We start from the raw sequence: 21,419 nt of genomic DNA on the forward strand, positions 1-21,419 counted from the left end.
CAGCCACTCCTCAGAAGGAAGGTTGGGCAATCTACTTCTGTAGTGATACTGCCTCAGAAACCCAAGGAGGGGTCACTACGAGTTGGATCTGACTCCATGGTAGTGAGTTTTTCTGAGATGTCAATATATCTATATATTTATCTTTAATAAACAATTAAATATAAGCAAGAGATTAATGGTTCAGCTGTTCCATATGGAATATGCTGCTTTCAGTCTCTTATGAGTTATTTTTCATATGGGAGCTCTGGTAGCATAGTGCCTAAGGTACTTGACTGTTAACCAGAAGACTAGTGGTTCAAACCCACTAGCCACTCCTCAGAAGGAAGGTTGGGCAACTTATTTCTGTAGTGATACTGCCTTGGAAACCCAAGGAGGGGTTGCTATGAGTTGGGGCCGACTCGACGGTACATAACAACAACAATGTATATATATACTAGATTGTCAAATTCATTATACAAGAAAAAAAAGCTGTGACTTATATTTCCCTTTACTTCACAAATGTGTCTTTTACATCTTTGTGCTCAATAATATTAACTGACGTGATGATTTATTCTTGCTCCCCATAGTCATTCATCTTTATTTGTATTTATATAACCAGTTGCTATCTAGTCAATTCTGACTCCTGGCGACCCTGTGTGTATCAGAATAGAGCTGTGCCCATAGAGTTATCAATGGCTCCTTCTTTGGAAATAAATCACCAGGCCTTTCTTCTGAGGCACCTCTGAGTGGACCAAACTGCAAACCTTTTGGTTAGCAGCCAAGCTCATTAACCATTTCCACTACCAGGTATTTATAGACCTTTTGTTTAAGTGCACAGACTCTGGAGTTAGCCCACTTATAAATCCTGATTCAACACTGTTGTACCCTCATTCATCCTATCACCCCTTCTTAGCTGAAAGATGTTGAACAATTCAAACTCTCAGAGCATTATTTTCTTCAAAAGTAAAATGGGGATAATAATACATATTTCACACAGGGTTCTACTGAGGATTAACTGAGAAAATGTATGTAATGTCCCTAATATAGTGATTAGAACATAGTAAAGAGCTCAATGGAGTCCCAGTGGCATAGTGGTTAAGCACTAGATTGCTAACTGAACAGCCAGCAGTTCAAATCTACCAGCCTCTCCATGGGAGAAAGATATGTCAATATCCTCCTATAAACATTTACAGCCTTGGAAACTCTCTGGGACAGTCCTACTCTGTCCTACAGTGGGCTATGAGTCAGAATTGACTTGACAACTGGCACTGGTTTTGAGCTTTCTTTTTTTTTAAATGAGGTCAATAAAAGTGGGTCAATTTTTATGATCTGTTCTTCATTTTGTTTTGACTCCTGGGAAGAGCCTGTGTACTTTAGTTTGGAAAGTTGCTGAATCAGACTCTGTACTCAAGGTGTTGAAGAGGAAATCAAATAGGAGGAAGGAGAAACCACATCTATAGACAATTATTTATGAAATTTTGGTGTTGAAGGGAAGGAAAAGATCAAATGTAAGCTTCAGGGAGAGGTAAGGGAAGTTTCAAGGAAGTTTAAGAAATTGAGGAAATTTAGCCTGTCATTAGAGATATTTTCAAATTCACAAAAGGCTGTCATGAAGAAAGCGTTCAGATTTGTTTTTTGTATTTTCAAATGGTGAAAGCTACAAGTTTAAGCATAATTTAGTTCACTATGAGAAAGTTTGAAAAGTATTCAATCATAGGCTGAGAAATTTTTTGGCAGGAAAATTGTTGAGGGGATTCAATTATTAGATGACTATCTGAATCCAATGACTTTCTAGATCTTTTTCTCCTGAAGATTAAGTAATACTATAAAGGTAATAATAAGGTATTAGTAAATAATAGCTAATTTTTAGTGAATGCTTAGTATGTACCTGACATTATGCTAAGCATGTTAAATATATTATTTCTATTAATTTTCACAGCAATATTATGATGGAGGCAATACCTTTTATCTCCATATTACAGACAAGGAATCTGTACATTACTGAGGTTAAATGACTTGCCAGCATTATGCTACTATATAGTGTCAGTGATGGAACTGAGTTCCAGGTCACCAGACTCTTAACATGATACTACAGGTTCTTCATCTTTAGTACCAGCAGCTGGACAACAAAGAACCCAGTTGCAGAGACCAGAATATTAATGTTTATAAGTGCATGTGGAACAATTTAAGAGTGATTGGTTTGGGAAACATACTTTCATGGTTGGGATTCAATCAATGAGTAACTTGTGTTCAGGCAATTTTCTCCAAGGGGAATAATTCAAACCATTAAATTATAGAGACCCTGTTCCTGGCCAAGCTCTGTCCTCACACATTCATGTCCCTGAGCACTTAGCATTTCATGAGAATGAAAATCACCCTCTATCTGGTCATCCAGGAAGGGTGTGGGTTTAGGAGCTAGGATGGGCTTGTTTTGAAGAATGTTTAGGGTCTTGCAAGATCTTGGGCAACTGAATACCTCCTGGAGTACTTATATTTGTTTCATAATATTTTTAAAGTTACAATTCATCCAAGTCCCACAGCCAAATAAAACATGTAAAAATATCACAGAGAAATAATATCTGAAAAGAACATCGCGTTGCCTTGTGATTTATAGTGTATAAACCAGAATGGTCCTTGAAAATGAGGACTACTGAATTCTGCCTTTCAGATCTCATCATAATCACCAATAAGCAACTTTTTAAAAATTGCCTGAAGTGTTTTCAACTTCTGTGACACCTCCTAAAGTCCATATGTCTAATTATAGTGATTTAAAAACTATTCATCAATACATCAGTAATATTTATTAAAATCTGTTAAATAACCTATTTTCTATAGGGCCAAGCATTACAGAGCATAAATTAATTATAATAGAGAATTCTTATTCTAAAGTGTAGATAAGGTGATGTTACATAAAACAGGGGATAACACAAATATTTAAAATTTACAACCAATGTACTTTGAAATAAATACTAATATAAATCATCATCTCAGCAATGATTTTTCACAGTTCTAGAAGATGATTTTCTAATCAGCTTTATAAAAAAGAAAGAGAGAGAAAGAATGTTTAAATTTGTGGCATTACTCCAAATTAAGCAAAACGTGGGTTTTCCAGAGAAGTCAAAATTAATCCTTTAATTACCAATATTTTGAAATGATTTTACTGTTTGAGATTTCTGAAAATTGGATTCTACTCAGAAATTTCTACAAATCAGAGTATGTGGAGCTGTGCTAGACAATAGGGATATTCATAAACATTTAACTTCTCCCTTCAGGCCATGGTAGGACAGCACTCCCCTACCCCATTAGAAGTTAGGGTGGCATCTAATTGTCTTTGAACAATGAACATTGGGTCTAAGTGATCTGTGCCACTTCTGTAAGATCTTTTAAGGGTCAATGTATGAATCACTTTATTCCACTCCCCACCACTGCAGTGATTACAGGGGAAAAAAAAGTAAATTCAAATGAAGCCTTCCTCAATCTGGGTCTTGGAGAGATTTAATGAGCAGAGACCTCTGTCGACCATGTTGGAAAAGAAGCACTAATGAGAAAAACTCTTTTATTGTTTTAAGTCACTGTGCTTTGGAGGTTGTTGGTTATAAAGAACCCTGGTGGTACAGTGGGGTTAAGAGCTTGGTTGCTAACCAAAAGATCGGTGGTTTGAACTCTCCAGTTCCTCCACAGGAGAAAGATGTAGCAGTCTGCTTCCTTAAAGATTTACAGTCTTGGAAACCATATGCAGTCCTATCCTGTCCGATATGGTCAATATGAGTCAGAACTGACTCAATTGCAATTTTAGATGGCAGGTTTGTTTTTTGATTACTACAGGGGAAAACTAAAAGAATCTAAACTCATTACCATTAAGTCAATTCCAACCCATGGGAACCCCATGTGTTATAGAATAGAACTGCTCCACCAGGTTTTCTTCGCTGTAATCTTTACAGAGCAGATCATTAGATCTTTCTTCCAAGGTGTCACTGGGTGGGTTCAAACTACAAACTTTTATTTAGGTTCATAGCTGAGAACAGACCATTTGTGCCACCTAGAGACCTAGTATTATGAGAAACCCAGCCTATGGCTGTTACTCACTTTCAAGTCAATTCCGACTCATAGGACTCTATATAACAGAGTAGAACTGCCCCCATAGGGTTCCCTAAGGTGTAATCACCATGGGAGCAGATCACTAGGTCTTTCTCCCATGGAGCCACTGGTGGATTTATTTATATATATATATATATATATATATACACACACACATACATACATACATACATATATGCATGCAATGGTCAAGTGCTCAGCTCCTAACTGAAATGGGGCATATACATATATATGCCACCAAGGCTCCTTATATCATAAAATCCACTGTCATCAAGTAAATTCTGACTCATAGCAACCCCCATTGGATTTCCAAGGCTGTACATCTTTACAGAAGTAGACTGCCCCATCTTCCTTCCCTGGAGTGGCTGGTGGGTTAGCAGTCAAATGCCTTGTATCATACAGGAGTGCAATTTAATCATTCATGGACGAAACATGGTTGTTAATAGTAAGATGCTTTTAGAAACCGGGAACCTCACATTAAAATCCAGATTCCAAGCTTCTGCTGACAAAACTCACCAGCCACTCCTCGGAAGGAAGGTTGGGCAACCTACTTCTGTAGTGATACTGCCTTGGAAATCCAAGGAGGGGTCGCTATGGGTTGGATCCGACTCAATGGCAGTGTGTTTGGTTTTGGTTTGGCTTTTGCTGACAAAAATGCTGTCATGTTTATCCATGGCTGGTGCCTTCACTGTGAGCATGTATTCTCCAGTTCACAGCAGCCTTCATCACTCCCTGTGACCAGATCCCAGCAGCTTCCCTCCCTGGGTGTGTGTAGACATCTGAGTTCCAACCCCTGTACTAAGCTCCCTAGGTATGCTTCTTCTATTGTATTGATTGTCCTTTACCAGAACCACATATTTTTTTTACAAATTGCAATGCCATTCACAGCAATACAAAAGGCAGCATCAGTATAGGGCACTGGTTAAGAAAATAGATCCTGGAATCAGGTTGCCTGGGTTCAAATTTCAGCTCTATCATGTTCCAGTTACGCAACCTGGGAAAATTACTTAGCCTTTTCAAGTTTCAGTTTCCTTATAAACAAAATGGGGATAATGACTGTATGTAATTCCTAGGATTATGATGGGATATATAGGACAATGCCTGACATACAATAAATACTCAGTAAGTGCTGTTATTAGCTGCTATTGAGTTAGCGCCAACTCATGGTGACCTTATGTATAACAGAGTGATATGTTGCCCAGGACTGAGCCATCCTCATGATCACTGTATGTTTGAGTCCTATGGGCTCAAACCAGAAGGTATTCATTGTTATTATTTTTATGATAAATAGTAAGTGGTTCCTTTTATCTACCTAGCTGGCAGAATTCAATAAACATGAATGATAAATTAGACCTGTTCTGTGGGCCTGGTTCCAACTAGATACTATATCTGATAAAAATAAGACCATCAATACAGCAGCAGAAGCAAATTTCACCAAGTGAGTGTAAATGTCTCTTGCTTTCTGCTGTGCTCAGGCTAATGGAGAGTTGTTCCCAGGAGCACTGGGACATGTTTATTTAAATGAGCAAGTTGTAAACACACTTGAAAAAGTTTGTAGTCTATGCCAAGTAAGCCTGTCGCTTAGTCGACTGATCCTGAGGCTAGCAGAGAGAATTGCACAATTTGCTTTCTGTCACCCTAACTGATGTGCATGACCACATTGTACAACCAAAGTGAATTTATATCAGCATTATCCTGCTGAAGGGAAGATACCACATTTAACTGAGAAGCATCGGAGTCACTCCTGAGGAGTGACTAAAAAAGCACTTGGTTTTCAAGCAACCAGGTTATCACCCATTACTGCCTGAAGAACTTGGCTTACTCATTAGAAGCACAGATATGAAGCACTCATTTAAAATGGACTCATTTAGCACTGAAAACCACCTTTATCCTGCAAGCTACTTCCATCCCTGGAAGCTACTGGAGCAAACTATGCAATTAGACTTAATGAATAAGAGAAGGGGCTCTGGTAGCACAATGCCTAAGTCATCTGACTGCTAACTAGAAGGCCCGTGGTTCAAGCCCACCAGCCACTCCACAGAAGTAAGACTGGGCAATCTACTAAAAAGATTTACTGCCTCAGAAACTCAGTGGGGGTTGCTATGAGTCAGAATCAACTCAATGGCAGTGGGTTTGCTTTTTTTTGGTTTAATGAATAAGAGGAGGGGACAGTGGGCTGGGAGCCCAAGAAGAAACTAGGGAAAGGGACTAGTATTGAGTGGATACCTTCGTGTAACAGCTACTGTGCTGGGCACTTGTTATGTTCTTTATGAATGAATGAATTTAAACAAAACCAACAAGGAGGATAATATTTCTCTTCTATACAGTGAAAGAGGAACTGTTGGTTCAGTGATAGAATTCCCACATTTTATGCCAGAAACTCAGGTTCAATTCCCCACCAATGCACCTCATGTGCAGCCACCACCCTTCTGTCAGTGGAGGTTTGCATGTCGCTATGATGCTGAATGGGTGTAATAGCTGGAGCTGTGTGTCAACTTGGCTGGACCACAATTCTGTGTGGTTTAAGCAATTGTGATGTGGGTTGTTCCCATGATGGTATCAGATGTATATGTTTTGAATAGCCAATCCGTTGAAGGGAGTTTCCCTAGGGGTGTGGCCTTCTTCCAATATATTTATGGAAATCCTGGGAAAAGAGACACTCTTCTGTGGATCGGGATTCTGTTGTGCTGCCTACAACTGTCTGTGAGTGAACAATCCACCATTCAGCCTGCAGATCTTGGATTCATCATTTATTGGAGTCAACAGCCAGTATATTGCCTGCCAATCTTGAGCTCCTCAGCCCCTGCAGCTGCGTGAGTCAGGAAAAGCCTCCAGCTTGACGGTTGATCCAAGAACTTTGGACTTTCCAGCTTCTATAAGTGTGTGAGCCATTTTCCTAAGACAAATTTCCCTTTATATATATATATATATATATATATATAAAAGCATTACTGGTTTTGTTTCTCTAGAGAACCCAGTCTAACACAATGGGTTACAGTGGAATTTCCAGACTAAGACAAACTAAGAAGAAAGGCCTGGTGGTCTACTTCTGAAAATCAGCCAATGAAAACCCTTTGGATCACAATGCTCTGATTTACAGCCTATCACAGGGATGGCATAGGACTGGGAAGTATTTCATTTAATTGAGCGTGGAGTTACATGAGTCATGGGGTTGACTGAGCAGCAGCCAGCAACAACATATTAAAAAGATCTAGGCTCAAAGATGGTAAGGGAACTGCCAAGTGGTCTCCAACTAATTTATTGTAAAAATGGCAACTGAATGCAGTTCTCTATAAATCTGAAATCCAACAGCCCTGACCACAGCCCACCACTTCCATTCATCACAGGAGGCCACCCATCAGGTTCATGACCTTAGCCACAAGTGGTCTCACATAGATTAATTGTGCCAAAGGCAATGTTTTTCTACTTCCCCTAGTTCTCTGAGGAACTGTTCTTCTAACCCTCAAACAAAAACCAAACCCACTGCCATTGAGTCAATTCCCACCCATAGCAACCCCCCATTGGGTTTACAAGGCCGTAAATCTTTACAAAAGTCAATTGCCTCATCTTTCTTCTGTGGAGCAGCTGGTAGGTTTGAACCACCAACCTTCTGGTCAGCAGTCAAATGCCTTAGGCACTGCACCACCAGAGCTCCTTACCCTGGTTATCCTCAAATCATTTTAAAATGTCTCTTTTTCTCCTCAGACCTCTTCCCACTTACTGCTTTCTATTTCACTAAATTGAACTTATCAAACAATATTTCACCTTCCTCTCCATCCTCTTACAAACTCATCAGTGGTCTATATTTCCTCCTTCCTACTCACCTCAAGAAGTCCCTGGGTGGTGCAAATGGTTAACACACTCACCTACTAACTGAAAGGTTAGAGGTTTGAGTCTACCCACAGGCACCTCAGAAGAAAGGTCATGGATCTAATTCCAAAAAATCAGCCATTGAAATCCATATGAAGCAAAGATCTACTCTGACCCATATACAGTCACCAAGAGTCAGAATTGACTCTATAGCAATTGGTTCTTGGTTTTATTCCACCCATACCTCTAACCTCAACTTCTATCATTGTCCCACAGGTATTTTCCAACTCAACCCTACAGAATGAGTCACAGGTCCTCAAACACACCTTGCTATTAACCCCTCCACCAGGGCTGCTGGCCTCTCTGCTCATGATTCTCTTCCTCGTTACTGTTTAACTAACTCCTACCCAACTTTTCAAAACCTCAGTGTCAAAGCATCACCTTGTCCAAGGTGCTCTCTCTGACCTCCAGAATCTCTTTTAATGACAATTATGTTTTCTTCTCATTATAAATGCTCATTGTCAAGAACTTATAAAACAAGAAAAGCATAATATTACTGAGTGTAATAACATTTAGTGGAGAAGCCTGAAAGTAATCTGGTGAGTTTGTAAGGGCATAGAGAGGAAGATGAGATATAAAGGGAGACCACTGACAATATGTGAAAAAGAAGAACAGAGTTATAAGCTTTGAGTTTTAGGAATACTAGTCAACTACAACTATTTAATAACATGGTGCAAGGGTAGGAGAGCTAGGAAGAGCAATTGGCTAGGCAGCTAGGGGAGACTGGCTAGTCTAGTCTTGAAGTGACAAGGTGGAAATAAGAGGGAAAAGAAGAGTAAAATGTGAAAGGCATGATAAAGGGGCCTGGATATAAAGGACATATGAGCAAATAGACTCAGTGACTATGTGATTTCATAGGGTGACATCGAGAATTGTGATGCCATTAACAGAAATGAATAGGAATCACAGATGGAATAAGTAGTGGATCTGGGAAAGATGATACCAGTTTATTTAGAAGACAAGCTGAATTGGAAGAATCTATGGGATCTCCTAAAAGAGATATCAAGCTTGTCTCTGAAAATTCAGAACAAGAGTTTGCAAGAGAAATAAGAGCCAAGAGAACTGCATTCACAGGTGGATTCATTTGCTCAACCAGTATTTGTTGAGGAGTGTCTATGGGGTCAGGGATTGTAGAGATACTGGGATGTGGCAATAATACACATATTAATCCAACCCTTGGAGAATTTATAATCTGGTGTGGGAGACAGTCATAAATCAAATAATCACACAAACATATATGCAATTATAAAATGTTATAAGCACAATACAAGGATATTATAATAGAACCAGGAGAGCTAATTTAGGTGAAGAAATCACAGGAGGCCTCTTAAGGAAGTGATGTGAAACTGATAATTTAAAAATGAACAGGAGTAGCCAGGCACATGAGTAGCAGAAAGTGGAAATGGCATGTGTAAGGGCTTCATGGTGCCCTTGGCAGACATGGAAAAGCAATGCCAAGAGAGAAGAGTGCAAGAAGAGCCTAAAAAGGCAAGTGAGGATTCTGGATTTCACCATCAATGCACAAAAAGCCATTGAGGGGTTCTAAGTTGAGGAGTGACAAGCTCTGATTTACATTTTAAGATAATCACTTTGGTTGCTGTGTGGAGAATGGACTTCAAATAAGTAAAATACTTAAAATAAGTAAAGCCTGATTTATAAAGTCTGATAACATTCTCTAAAAATGTTTTTTTTTTTTTAATGTTAAAATTATCAAAGACATTATTTTATCTTTGTGAGCAAAAGTATAGAAGAAAAGAATTCTCTTTATGGAGAATGAGTATGCCAATCCTTGAACCAGGGGCATGGAAAGCATGTGTAGCTTACCTGACAGATGCCACTGATACACATGTCCAAGGAGTCTTCATTGCAACGAGTGCCATCCAGTACTTTAGGGGCTAGCTCCACAACCAAGTTTTGGCCCCGAGCATGACACTTGAGTGCACAAGGGGCAGTAGGATCATTATATCTTGGAAGCCATTCATAATAGCGCCCCTGATACTGGACATCATTATAGGCGGAGCACTGCTGGGCTCTGAAGTCCTCTGCATCCGGAGGGCAGTCCTAGAGGCAGAGAAAAAGGATCACATGCTCACCATCCACTGAAATGAGACAAAGGAAGGCTGAAAGAGTTTACCAGAATCCCACGAGGCCAGATCCTACTTGCCTCTCTCCTGGAAGTCACCTCATTCCTTCATGTTTATTTTAATTCAAGGTCAACTCTCTAACTGTGGAATTCCACTTCGGCCTCCACAGTGGAGATCTACACAAAGAATCACCCCAGATGTGCTGATTACTCTTCCATCCAGGTATTTTTATTTTATTTTCCAGATTATTAAAGATTACCATAGCTAGGTGTCAAGTTTTTATCTATTTAGCCACCTTGAACATAACTTTTCAAATACATTACACATTCCTCTTCCTTTTGAAACAAGAAAACAGAATGCTCTGAATTTTTTTCCAGGTGACTCAGGTCTTCCTAAGGATTTCAAGCTGAAGGATTATTTTACTGGTCAATAAGGAGCTCTCGTGGCACAGTGGGTAAAGCATTTGGCTGCTAACCAGAAAGTCAGTGGTTCAAACCACAAGCTGCTCTACAGGAGAAAGAGGAAGTGATCCACTTCTGTAAAGATATGAAGCCTTGGAAACCCTATGGGGCATCTCTATGAGTTAGAATCAACTAACAGCTGTGAGTTTTGTTTGGTTTTGGTTTTTACAGTTGAGAGTTACCATCAAGTCAATTCTCACTCATGTTGCCATAAGTGTCAGAATAGAACTGTGTTCCATATGATTTTCAATGGCTGATTTTTTCAGAAGTAGATCTCACGCCTTTCTTCCAAAGTGCCTCTGGGTGGATTTGAATGTCCAGTCTTTCAGTTAGCAGCTAAGAGTGTTAACTGTTTGCACTAGCTAGGAATTCCACTCCTACATTACATGGCCCAAAACTGCTGTGCCTTGTGAAAACATGTGTCTGTTTCTTTGTTGTTCTAAATAATTCATCTTCCATTTCTTCCTGTTGTCAGACTTCTGCCACCATTCTTTACTGGTACTAAGTACCTGGCTCCACTTGGCTATGGGATGGAAAGCAGATTATCTACCTTGTTCAAATTCTATCTAAAACTAGAACAAATAAATTCTGAGTAAATGCCCTAGAGAGCTTGCATAATAATGTTGTTGTTGTTGTTATTTGCCATCCAGTTGGACCCGACTCATAGCAACCCCTCCTTGGGCTTCCAAGACAGTATCACTACAGAAGTACATTGCCCAACCTTCCTTCCGAGGAGTGGCTGGTGGGTTTGAACCACCAGCCTTCTGGTTAGCAGTCAAGTGCCTTAGCCACTATGCTACCAGAGCTCCTATAATAATATTTTTAAAAAAAAGGAAAAGAAAAAAGTGTGTGTGTAAGTCTTGAAAAAAAAAATTGTGTATGTAAGTCTTGATGACTCAGGGGGTCTTTTTACTAATCTACTAATTCCTCCCACGAGGGAGCTCTGGTAGCATAGTGCCTAAGGCATTTGACTGCTAACCAGAAGGCTGGTGGTTCAAATCCACCAGCCACTCCATGGAAGGAAGATGGGGCAATCTACTTCCGTAGTGATACTGCCTCGGAAACCCAAGGAGGGGTCGCTATGAGTCGGGTCTGACTCGACGGCACATAAAAACAACAAATTCCTCCCACCAGATATTTTTAAAAGATTGAAGATGCCAGACAAAAATGTCACTTAAATAGTTCAAAAATCTACTTTCAGCATACAAAATTCCTAATTAAAGAAAATAGTTACAGAAAAAGCAATATAATATTTATATAATTTTTCTTATTTTCAAAGTAATAAATGCTCCTTGTGACAACTTTGAGAAACAGTCCCTATTTTTTAAAAAAATAAATAATGGAGATTCTTGCATCTAAATCTTTATACAAATCATCAATGATTTCCCAAGGACAAATTTCTGGAAATAAAATTTCTGAGTCAAAGGATATGTAGGTGTTATGAGCTTTTCAAATTGTTGCCAAATTGCAACAAAAGGTAATATTATTATTAAGTTACATGAGTGCCCTATTCTCAATATCTCTTCCAAGTATGGATATTTTAATTGCCTAACATGTTTCCTAATCATAACGTTAAATAGACTTTCACTGTTTTAATTTACATTTATTAATTTACATTTATTTTTTAAGATTTTATTTATTTTGTTGTTGAGAATATACACAGCAAAACATATACCAATTCAAGAGTTGCATTTGTTTTTTATTAGTTTTGATATCTTTTCATGTATATGGTATTTTGTATTAATTCTTCAAAACTTTCTTGTCTTATGTCCTTTATTCATTTATTTACTGAAATGTTTGGCTTTTTCATTATTTTTAACAGATCTCTGCATAGCAAAGTTATCAACTCTTTGTGTCAGAACTATTTGCCCCATTAACTTTATTTTTTATATCCAAGAAGCTTCAAGTTTTTATGCAGTCAACTCTATTAGTATTTCCCTTTAAAGTTTCTTCCTTTATTTGCAGGTTTAGAAGGGCTTTTCCCATACTGAGAACAGACAAATATTTAAATGGATCTTTCTAGATTGGGCAATCTACTTCTGTAGTGATACGGCCTCAGAAACCCAAGGAGGGGTCGCTATGAGTCGGATCTGACTGGAAGGCAGTGAGTTTGGTTTGGTTTTTTGAAATCCCTTTATAATTCAGCAATTATATTTAACTCTTTGGTATATATGGAACTCATTTTGATGTACTGTTGTTGTTGTTATATGCCTTCGAGTCGGACCCGACTCATAGAGACCCCTCCTTGGGTTTCCGAGGCAGTATCACTATGGAAGTAGATTGCCCCATCTTCCTTCTGAGTAGTGGCTAGTGGGTTTGAACCACCAGCCTTATGGTTAGCAGTCAAGTGCCTTCAGCACTACGAAGATAACTAATTTTTTCCTGAAATAGCTATTAACAAGTTATTTAGCCAACATTTAAAAATATAATTGCCTTTATCCCTTCCCTTTTTACTACTACATTTTGTATTTTACTGTGTTTATGATTTTGGCTTTTATAAACTCCTCAAATGTTTTTCAGAATTAAGTTAGGAATGAATAAATAAATAAATAAACTTTTCTCTGGGATGAGTTGTAATGCTTTGTTGTGAGTACTACATTGTATCCACATTTTCATTTTCTTAACAAGATTCCTTAACCCAGACCACACCTATAGAAGCAACAGTCCAACTGAAGAAGATGGAAATTGGATCACCCTTCTCTGTTGGAATAAGGACTATGTTCTCATTCTAGCCATAGGGATGACTCCCCACCCCCACTCCCACCCCCGAAAAAAAGAAAAAAGAAACTCACTTCTGACAAGTCAATTCCCATTCATACCAACCCCACAGGACAGAGTAGAACTGCCTCCAAAGGTTTCCTAGGCTGCAATCTTTATGGAAGGAGCTCTGGTGGCACAGTGGTTAAAGCATTTGGATGCTAACCAAAAGGTAAGAGGTTTGAACCCACCAGCCCCTCCATGGGAGAAAGATGAGGCAGTCTGCTTCCATAAAGATTTATAACCTTGGAAATCCTATGGGGGGATTCTACTCTATCCATAAAAGGGTTATTATGAATTGGAATTGCCTCGATGGCAGTGGGTTTTTAATCTTCATGGAAGCAGACCTTCTCCAGCGAGTGGCTGGTGGGTTCGAACCACTAACCTTTCTGTTAGCAGCTGAGTGCTTAATAATTGTACCAAGGGCTGATCATCAATGATAAAATTACATCACCTCCTCTTCACCCAGTCTTGGCCTGTTTTCTTCATATGTAACTCTTTGAAACCAAATAGCTTGCATTAGACCCACTGATGTGGCCAGTGCTCACTAGGGCCAGAATATGCCAGCCATTTAACTCTTGCCTGTCTTGTTGTTGTTGTTGTTGTTATGTGCCGTCGAGTCGGCCCCGACTCATAGCGACCCCTCCTTGGGTTTCCGAGGCAGTATCACTACGGAAGTAGGATTGCCCAACCTTCCTTCCGAGGAGTGGCTGGTGGGTTTGAACCGCCAGCCTTCTGGTTAGCAGTCAAGTGCTTTTAGCCACTATGCTACCAGAGCTCCTTGCCTGTCTTAAGTTCTATAAATCAATGAAGTGTCAAAAATTAACAAGAGTGTCTTTGTAGGAAACAGTCTGGGATGTCAACCTGGCATTAGTGCTTTCTGAAAGAGTGGACAGGTTTGTTATGTTTGACCCAGCTGTCTTGGACGCAGCTGGTTATCCAGAGGCAAACACTTTATCCACATCATGTCAATCCTTGCCAGGAATTTAGAACTACAACAAAAATTATAATTGGCCAGTTTGCAGACTGGAGCTGAGAAATCACAAAGTCCCATCAATCTAGGCCTGGGATGACTTTTTTCTTTCTTTTTTTTTTTTAATTAAACAAACCAGTTTCCACAGGAGAAAAAACAAGTTAGACATGAATGGGGCAGGAAAGATGAGAAATCATGCATTGCAATAGAGGGAATAAGTAGCTGCGGTTTCTCCCTTTCTGATTCCTTGGCCCAGACCCTCAAGACCAGCTTATACTTAAATTCCATTAAATACCCACCCATCATCCAGTGAATTCTTTTTTTCTTGAGCTAATTTGAGTGGGTTTCTGTTCCTAGCAAATGATGGTCCCTGATTAAGACAGCCTTATATCTGGATAATGTTTTCTAGTTTACCAGGAATTTTCATTGACATTCTTTTCTCACCACCATCTTTGCACTAGATAGGTCAGGATTATCATTACCCTGGTTTCACAAAGGGAGAAGGCTGTGATCTAGAAAGATTAGGCACTAGCTCAAATACACACAACAAGAATATGACAAAACTGAACTCATTCCAAAATTAGCAAGCATTCCATTATATGGTACTAGAAAGCAGTACCATATAATGGAATACTTGCTAGAAATCTAAGGAGCTCTGGTGGTGTAGTGCCTAAGGCATTTGACTACTAACCAGAAGGTTGGCAGTTCAAACCCACCAGCCACTCTGCAGAAGGAAGACTGGACAATCTATTTCCATTAAGATTTTGCCTCGGAAACCCAAAGAGGGTTGCTATGAGTAGGAATCAACTCCATAGCAGTGAGTTTTTTTGTTTTGTTTTGTTTTGTTTTTCCCTAGAAATCTTGGGGACATTGACTACTTAAATAAGTAATTTCTTCTACCTGACATTCTTTCAGCATCAACATCAAGCTTGCCTAGTCTGGTCTGTCTGGATCCCATGCCCTGGCTTAAGATAATATAAGGATGATTGTGTCTTAAATAGTTCAGAAGATATTTGTTGTTGTTGTTGTTGTTGTTATGTGCCATCGAGTCAGACCTGACTCATAGCAACCCCTCCTTGGGTTTCCGAGGCAGTATCACTACGGAAGTAGACTGCCCCATCTTCCTTCCGAGGAGTGCTGGTGGGTATGAACCGCCAGCCTTCTGGTTAGCAGTCAAGTGCCTTAGACACTACGCTACCAGAGCAGAAGATATTTAGGAAGTTTAAATGCCAAAATTCTTCTTCCTTCTTTTCTCTAAGAAGCACTTTTTTTCTTATTAATTATGTTTAAGACAATATTTATTTTATTAAACATACTTTATAGGACTCCCTAGATTAGATGCTGTACAGAACACAAAAGAATATAATCCATCACTGTGCCTCAGTGAGCTTGCTGTCTTATTGGAGATGTAGCATCTGCATGCAAGAAACACATTGAAACCACATATGTGTTTTCTTGGTATTTGTAGACTTACCATAGAATTTTGAAATGAAGGAAATAAAATTACAATCCAAGAGTTCATTTATAAAGTCAATTACATAGAGTTAAAGCCTTGACTCTCACCTGAGAGAGATATTTATTATTTCTAAAGAAGTATGTCAGTCATGAGAGGGTAGGCAGCCTGAAAAGTATAAAGGAAAAAGAAGAAGGACAAGGAGGAAGAAAAAAAGAAAGAGGAGAAGCCATGGTCAGATGACAGCCAGCACCCATTCTGAACATCCTGAAGACAGGACTCCTCTTTCCCTCCTAAAACCACGAGGAAATGTGAACAATTTAGGAAGATAATCCAAGAAAGAGAGACTATATAATAAATTGAGCATTTTTATACAACAGAGATACACCGTTACCTAAGAGACTATGTAAAAAATGGTATTGGATCAAGCTTTAATTGCATTTCTTACTTAAAAATTTGCTCCCAGAAAACTAGTGAGCAGGGACTCAGGAGAAGTATTATTTTTGCCATAAGCAAATATTTTAAATTAAATTTCATTTTATACTCACATCCAAGCTAAAAAAAAAAAAAAAAAAACACTGCATCAAGTCAGATCCAACTCATAGCGACCCCTCCTCCTCGGGTTTCTGAGATGGTATCTGTACGGAAGTAGATTGCCCAACCTTCCTTCCAAGGAGTGGCTGGTGGTTTGAACCATCAGCCTTCTGTTTAGCAGTCAAATGCCTTATGCACCACGCCACCAGAGCTCTCCACATCCAAGCTAGGAGTTAAATTTTGTTATGTGTTTAAATTTGCTATATTTTCTTCAATAAAACACATGGCAGAATTTCTTAGCATAAAAATTATTGTAGATGGCCACTGTAAGTTAATTAGCAAATACAGCATTGTGGAAATAATAAATTTCAAATGGGATTTAAAGAATGGTGTGGTGTGAAAAGGCCAATAGATATTGTAATATATATCCTCCCAGATATTGGAAATAGGCTGAGCAAAAGAGGAACAACACATATAAATCTAGTATCTATGAGAGACAGTGCACAGCCTGGCCTGGCAAAGGTAACACTTGTGAGTTTAATAAGAGGTAAATCTAGTGAATTTATGGAGCTCCTCAAACACAAGTGATAACCAAACCCAAACACTGCCATCGAGCCAATTCCAACTCATAGTGACCCCCATAGGGTTTCCAAGTCTATACATCTTTATGGAAGCAGACTGCCTCATCTTTCTTCCACAGAGTAGCTGGTGGGTTTGAACTGCCAACCTTTTGGTTAGCAGCCAAATGTTGGAACAACTGCACTACCATAGCTCTTTGAACACAAGTGATGAGGGGCATTAAAAGCAAATAAAGATCTATAGACTGGAGTGACACACACAGAGAAATTCTAGAACAAAAACGCAAAATGTAACACCTTAATCTGGGCATTTACAATGAATTCCCCTAAACAGTTTCATAGAGTACTGCTTGTTAGCATATCGTTTGTTTTTGTTCTTCAATGACTGCAAAGAATGTGCCAGACAAATTTGCCTGAGAATACTTGGGTTGTCCCATTGTGGTAGACAGAGTAATGGTCTGCCCAAAGATGTCCATGACTTAATCCCCAGAACCTTTTAATATGTTACTTTACATGGCAAAAGGGACTTTGTATGTGTGATTACCATTAAAGACCTAAGAAAGGGAGATTATCCTGGATGATCCATGTACATAGGAGAACCCTTTCCATCTGTGGTCATAGGAAGATGTGACTATAGAAGAGATGCAATGTTTTGAGGATGGAGGAAGGGGACCGCAAGCCAAGAAATGTGGGCAGCCCCTAGAAGCTGGAAAAGACAAGGAAAGGGATTTTTCCCCTAGAGCCTGCAAAAGGAACACAGCCCTGCCAACACTTAATTTTACCCCTGTGAGATCTGTATTGGACTTCTGACCCATATACTGTAAGATAATAAATATGTGTTATTTTAAGTCAGTAAGTTTGTAATTTGTTACCAAGGGAAAAAAAAAACTAATAGATTCATGAAAAAATAAGCAGGATTTAAAGCCCCATGGATAAAAACACTAATGCATTTCACAAACAAACATATGCTTCCTTAAGAAGGAATGCTAGACTATGTTTTTTCCCTAAATCCCTACCCTTTTCTAGGCTAGGGTCAATATCTTTCCCTCCTACATCTCCCACCTGGACTTCTGCTCATCTAATCAAGTACTTGTGCCCACCTATGTCTCTCAATTACTCTTACTTTCACCCTATCACAGGAGACATGAAACTCATTTGCTTTATCTCCCAAAATTCCTCCTAGGGATTGCTGTTGTTGTTGTTAGTTGCCTTTGAGTTGGCTCCACTTCATGGCAACCTGTGTTTAACAGAATGAATCATTGCCTGGTCTGATGCCTCTTTGTGATCACCGGTATGTATTAGGCCTTTGTTGTGACTACAGTGTCAATCTAACTCACTGAGAGTTTCTCTCATTTTCACTGACCCTCTATTCCACCAAACACGATGTCCTTTTCTAGTGATTGGTCTTTCCTGAAGATGTGTCCATTGTAAACAAGTCAAAGTCTCACCATCCTAGGACATACTCAACACAAATCTGGCTACTTCAGGGCTGGTTGATACTGAAGTTTGAATCACCAATAAATAAACCTCTTTTCCCCACCCAATTTTGGAACTAACTGAGAAATAAAGATAAAAATGTCTGCCTTATTGCTGATAAAAATGGACTGAAAATATAGCTTCAGCTCTGCAGTCAAAGTCTTGCTGACATTACCTGCACTCCACCTCTCTAGTCCAGAGCTTGGGGCTACCCACTGGAAAAAAGTTTGAATTCATAAAACATAAATCCTTACCCTATCTCAAACTGGCCCAGGGCAGGAAAGGAAGACGGAGAGGGATAAGGCATGAGTAAGTGAAATTTTTAACTAAATTAACAAATTCTAGTTCACTGACAGAAATGAATGGGAAAAAAAAAAAAAATTCTTACATAAAAGACAAAAAATGAAATATATGAATGGGAAATGGCATTCATTCCTTCAGATGTTTATTTTGCATTTTTAAATTTATAAAGTAAAAACTTTGTATTTTGTTTTTTTGGTGTTGACCAATGTATAATAAAAGAGAGGTTTTAGAAATCCTTCCTTATAAGTTACTTGGGGTATTCCTTAAGACATTTCACAGTGGCCACTTCAGGTAGTTTTGGGCCACAAAAAACAGTACTCATCAGTTGTCGTCAGGTTGATGGCAACTCATGGTGATCCCATGTGTATCAGAGTAGAACTGTCCCCTACAGGGTTTTCAATGGCTGATTTTTTTTCAGAAGTAGATCTCCAGTCTTTTCTTCCAAGGCACTCCTGGATGGACGCAGACCTCCAAATTTTCATTTAGCCTCCAAGCAAGTTAACTGTCCCACCTGAGGTCTCCAGCGACAGCACTGCTTTTCCTATGACCTTCAGAAAATAATTTTACCGACTGTAGGTTCAGTTCCCTCATCTACAAAAAAGAACCATACCTTGTCTGCCTACATCTTAGAGTCAGTATGAAAGGAGAGTGAGGTAATGTACATAAAAGCACTTAGAAATATGAAAAAGTCCACAGCTATTATGTACCTTTTTATGAATTCTGGAATTATTAACTGCTTACCAAATTAGATCATAAATGTGAAATAGCCTAAAAGTTGGTAGCACAAATGAAAGGTAATAAATACACAAAATCTGTTGTATATTAAATAAATAACAAATTTTTCACAAAGGGTACCAAGAGACCATTAGCTTTATAATACTCATTCTGACATTGTAACTTTAAGCATGAGCATACTTTATTGGATTATATATTTTTATTATAGTACTTACATTATTGCTGCATGTCTTGTAGCGAATATTCTGTCCTTCACAGTTCCTAATCAATGGGGAAAAAAAATAATGATTTCATACAAGTGGCAAGCATCACAAAAAAAGCAAAAACAAGGCACTGGTTTCCTGTAAAACTTTAATAGTGCATATTACCTCAAAGAGCCAAAGTTTAAATTCTAAGAAATAACTTTCAAGGATCAGGAGGTCAAAAAGTCTCAGGAAAGAGTATCATATTAAATAGAGAGTGAATTCTAGTTGATTTAATATAATAATATTAGTCACATGAAGTTTCTACCCCAAGGTCCATATAACTACTAAAATTAATGTATAAATGTATCTGCATGTGCAAATGAATTTTTTTTTTTTTCTCCTCTGAGGAAGAAGAGAATTTGTGTAGCAATTTCCTGCCAGGGCTACTTAATTTCTCTTTCCCACTTACTGAAGCAAACCCAAGTTATCTGGGAATTCATTGATCATTGGCACAAGTGTAACTATTATAAGTTTGCTTGAGGTATTAGTTTGCTTGTTGCTCCACTCCTACTTTATTTCAACCATTTTCCTTACTAAATGGGTGCTAGAAATGAATGTTGGGGCCAGTCTCTTGGGATACTATACTGACACAGGTCAGAACCTGAAATGATATATAGGTTTGAGAGTCCTCTCATGATGACCATCCATCCCTTCAGTCACTTGCTGGGTTCCTGCCACTTATTTTCCAGGCAGACTTTACCTTGAGGTGTTTTTATATCCATCTGGTAGGTACTTTTCTCGGTCTATTGCTTGTTGCTCCATATTTTACAAAAATTTAAACAGCTTAATGGCACCATGCCCAATTTTTTGATGGAGTTACATATTTTTTTCCCCATTATGTTTTCTTGGTCAATTCAATGGCAATTTTAGAGGGAGGAAAGGTAAACACACAGGCTTAAATCATCATCTTGAACTAAAAGTCAATAGATCCAATTTCACTTGTTGTTTTTATAATATTTAGTCTTGTATGAATAGAAACTCTTAAAAATATATCTGAGGAGATCATTTTTGAAGGTATGAGTCTATATGAAAATATGAGTCTATATAAAAATATGAGTCTATATGAAAATATGAGTCTATATGAAAATATGAGTCTATATGAAAATATGAGTCTATATGAAAATATGAGTCTATATGAAATGATTGATAGAGTCCATTTCAGCAATATATAAGTTATTACAGGTAGTTCTCAACTTTTGACAGGGCTCCATTCCAACAATTCCCTTCTAAGTCAAAAACCTCATTTTTTTTTTCAGTTTTCATAATTATTGCCTTTTATTATCAGCATCCTTATAAATGCAACCTTTATTTGTATTCAGGGGTTGGAAACATTACAGATAACCTTATAGATATATTTAATACATACATTTAAAAATACATAAATCATAAAAATTTACTGATGAAGACGAGTTGGATGACATTAGTATTTGTCAGTTGGGTAAAATCTCCATCTGTGGAAGGTTCTACATCATCTGAATTATTCCTGGGAATGAGTATGGTGTTTTTAGTCAGAAAATTAGCAAGAGTTGTCTTATGATCATTTTTTCTTCATATATTTAATGTAACATCTCATTTCTTCCCGAATCTGTCTATAGACTTCCACAAAGTGATCATCAGCATCTGGGCCTATGTTTTCAAGCAACATAAGCGAAAATTCAGGTAAAACTAAATCTAAACATAAGTGTTTTGAACAATAAATCACAAAACTGGGAATGATAACATCAGCAAATTATGTGCTACAACATTGTATGTGGTAAATATTACTAACAATAAGATGTACAAAAACAAAAACAGACAGTCATAAGTGTAGTTCATCCTAATCTGAATACACCTAAGTTGGGAATTACCTGCATATGTAATTTTTTTTTTTTTT

The 21,419-nt window shown here is 38.3% G+C and overlaps 1 protein-coding gene across 1 annotated transcript in view; it reads right to left on the minus strand.

Annotated features, from left to right (window-relative positions):
- ADAMTSL3 (ADAMTS like 3) overlaps window positions 1-21,419 on the minus strand; it is a 598,021-nt gene that overhangs the window by 422,741 nt on the left and 153,861 nt on the right. The window contains exons 4-5 of the mRNA XM_007945172.1: window positions 19,517-19,562; window positions 9,772-10,008 (exon numbers count right to left, since the gene is read on the minus strand). Coding sequence (XP_007943363.1) covers window positions 9,772-10,008; window positions 19,517-19,562 — 283 coding nt within the window. The remainder of the gene's footprint in view (window positions 1-9,771; window positions 10,009-19,516; window positions 19,563-21,419) is intronic.

The sequence above is a fragment of the Orycteropus afer genome, unplaced genomic scaffold (assembly GCF_000298275.1).
Source record: "Orycteropus afer afer isolate SDZICR_OR568_19922 unplaced genomic scaffold, OryAfe1.0 scaffold00132, whole genome shotgun sequence".
Classification (NCBI taxonomy): domain Eukaryota; kingdom Metazoa; phylum Chordata; class Mammalia; order Tubulidentata; family Orycteropodidae; genus Orycteropus; species Orycteropus afer.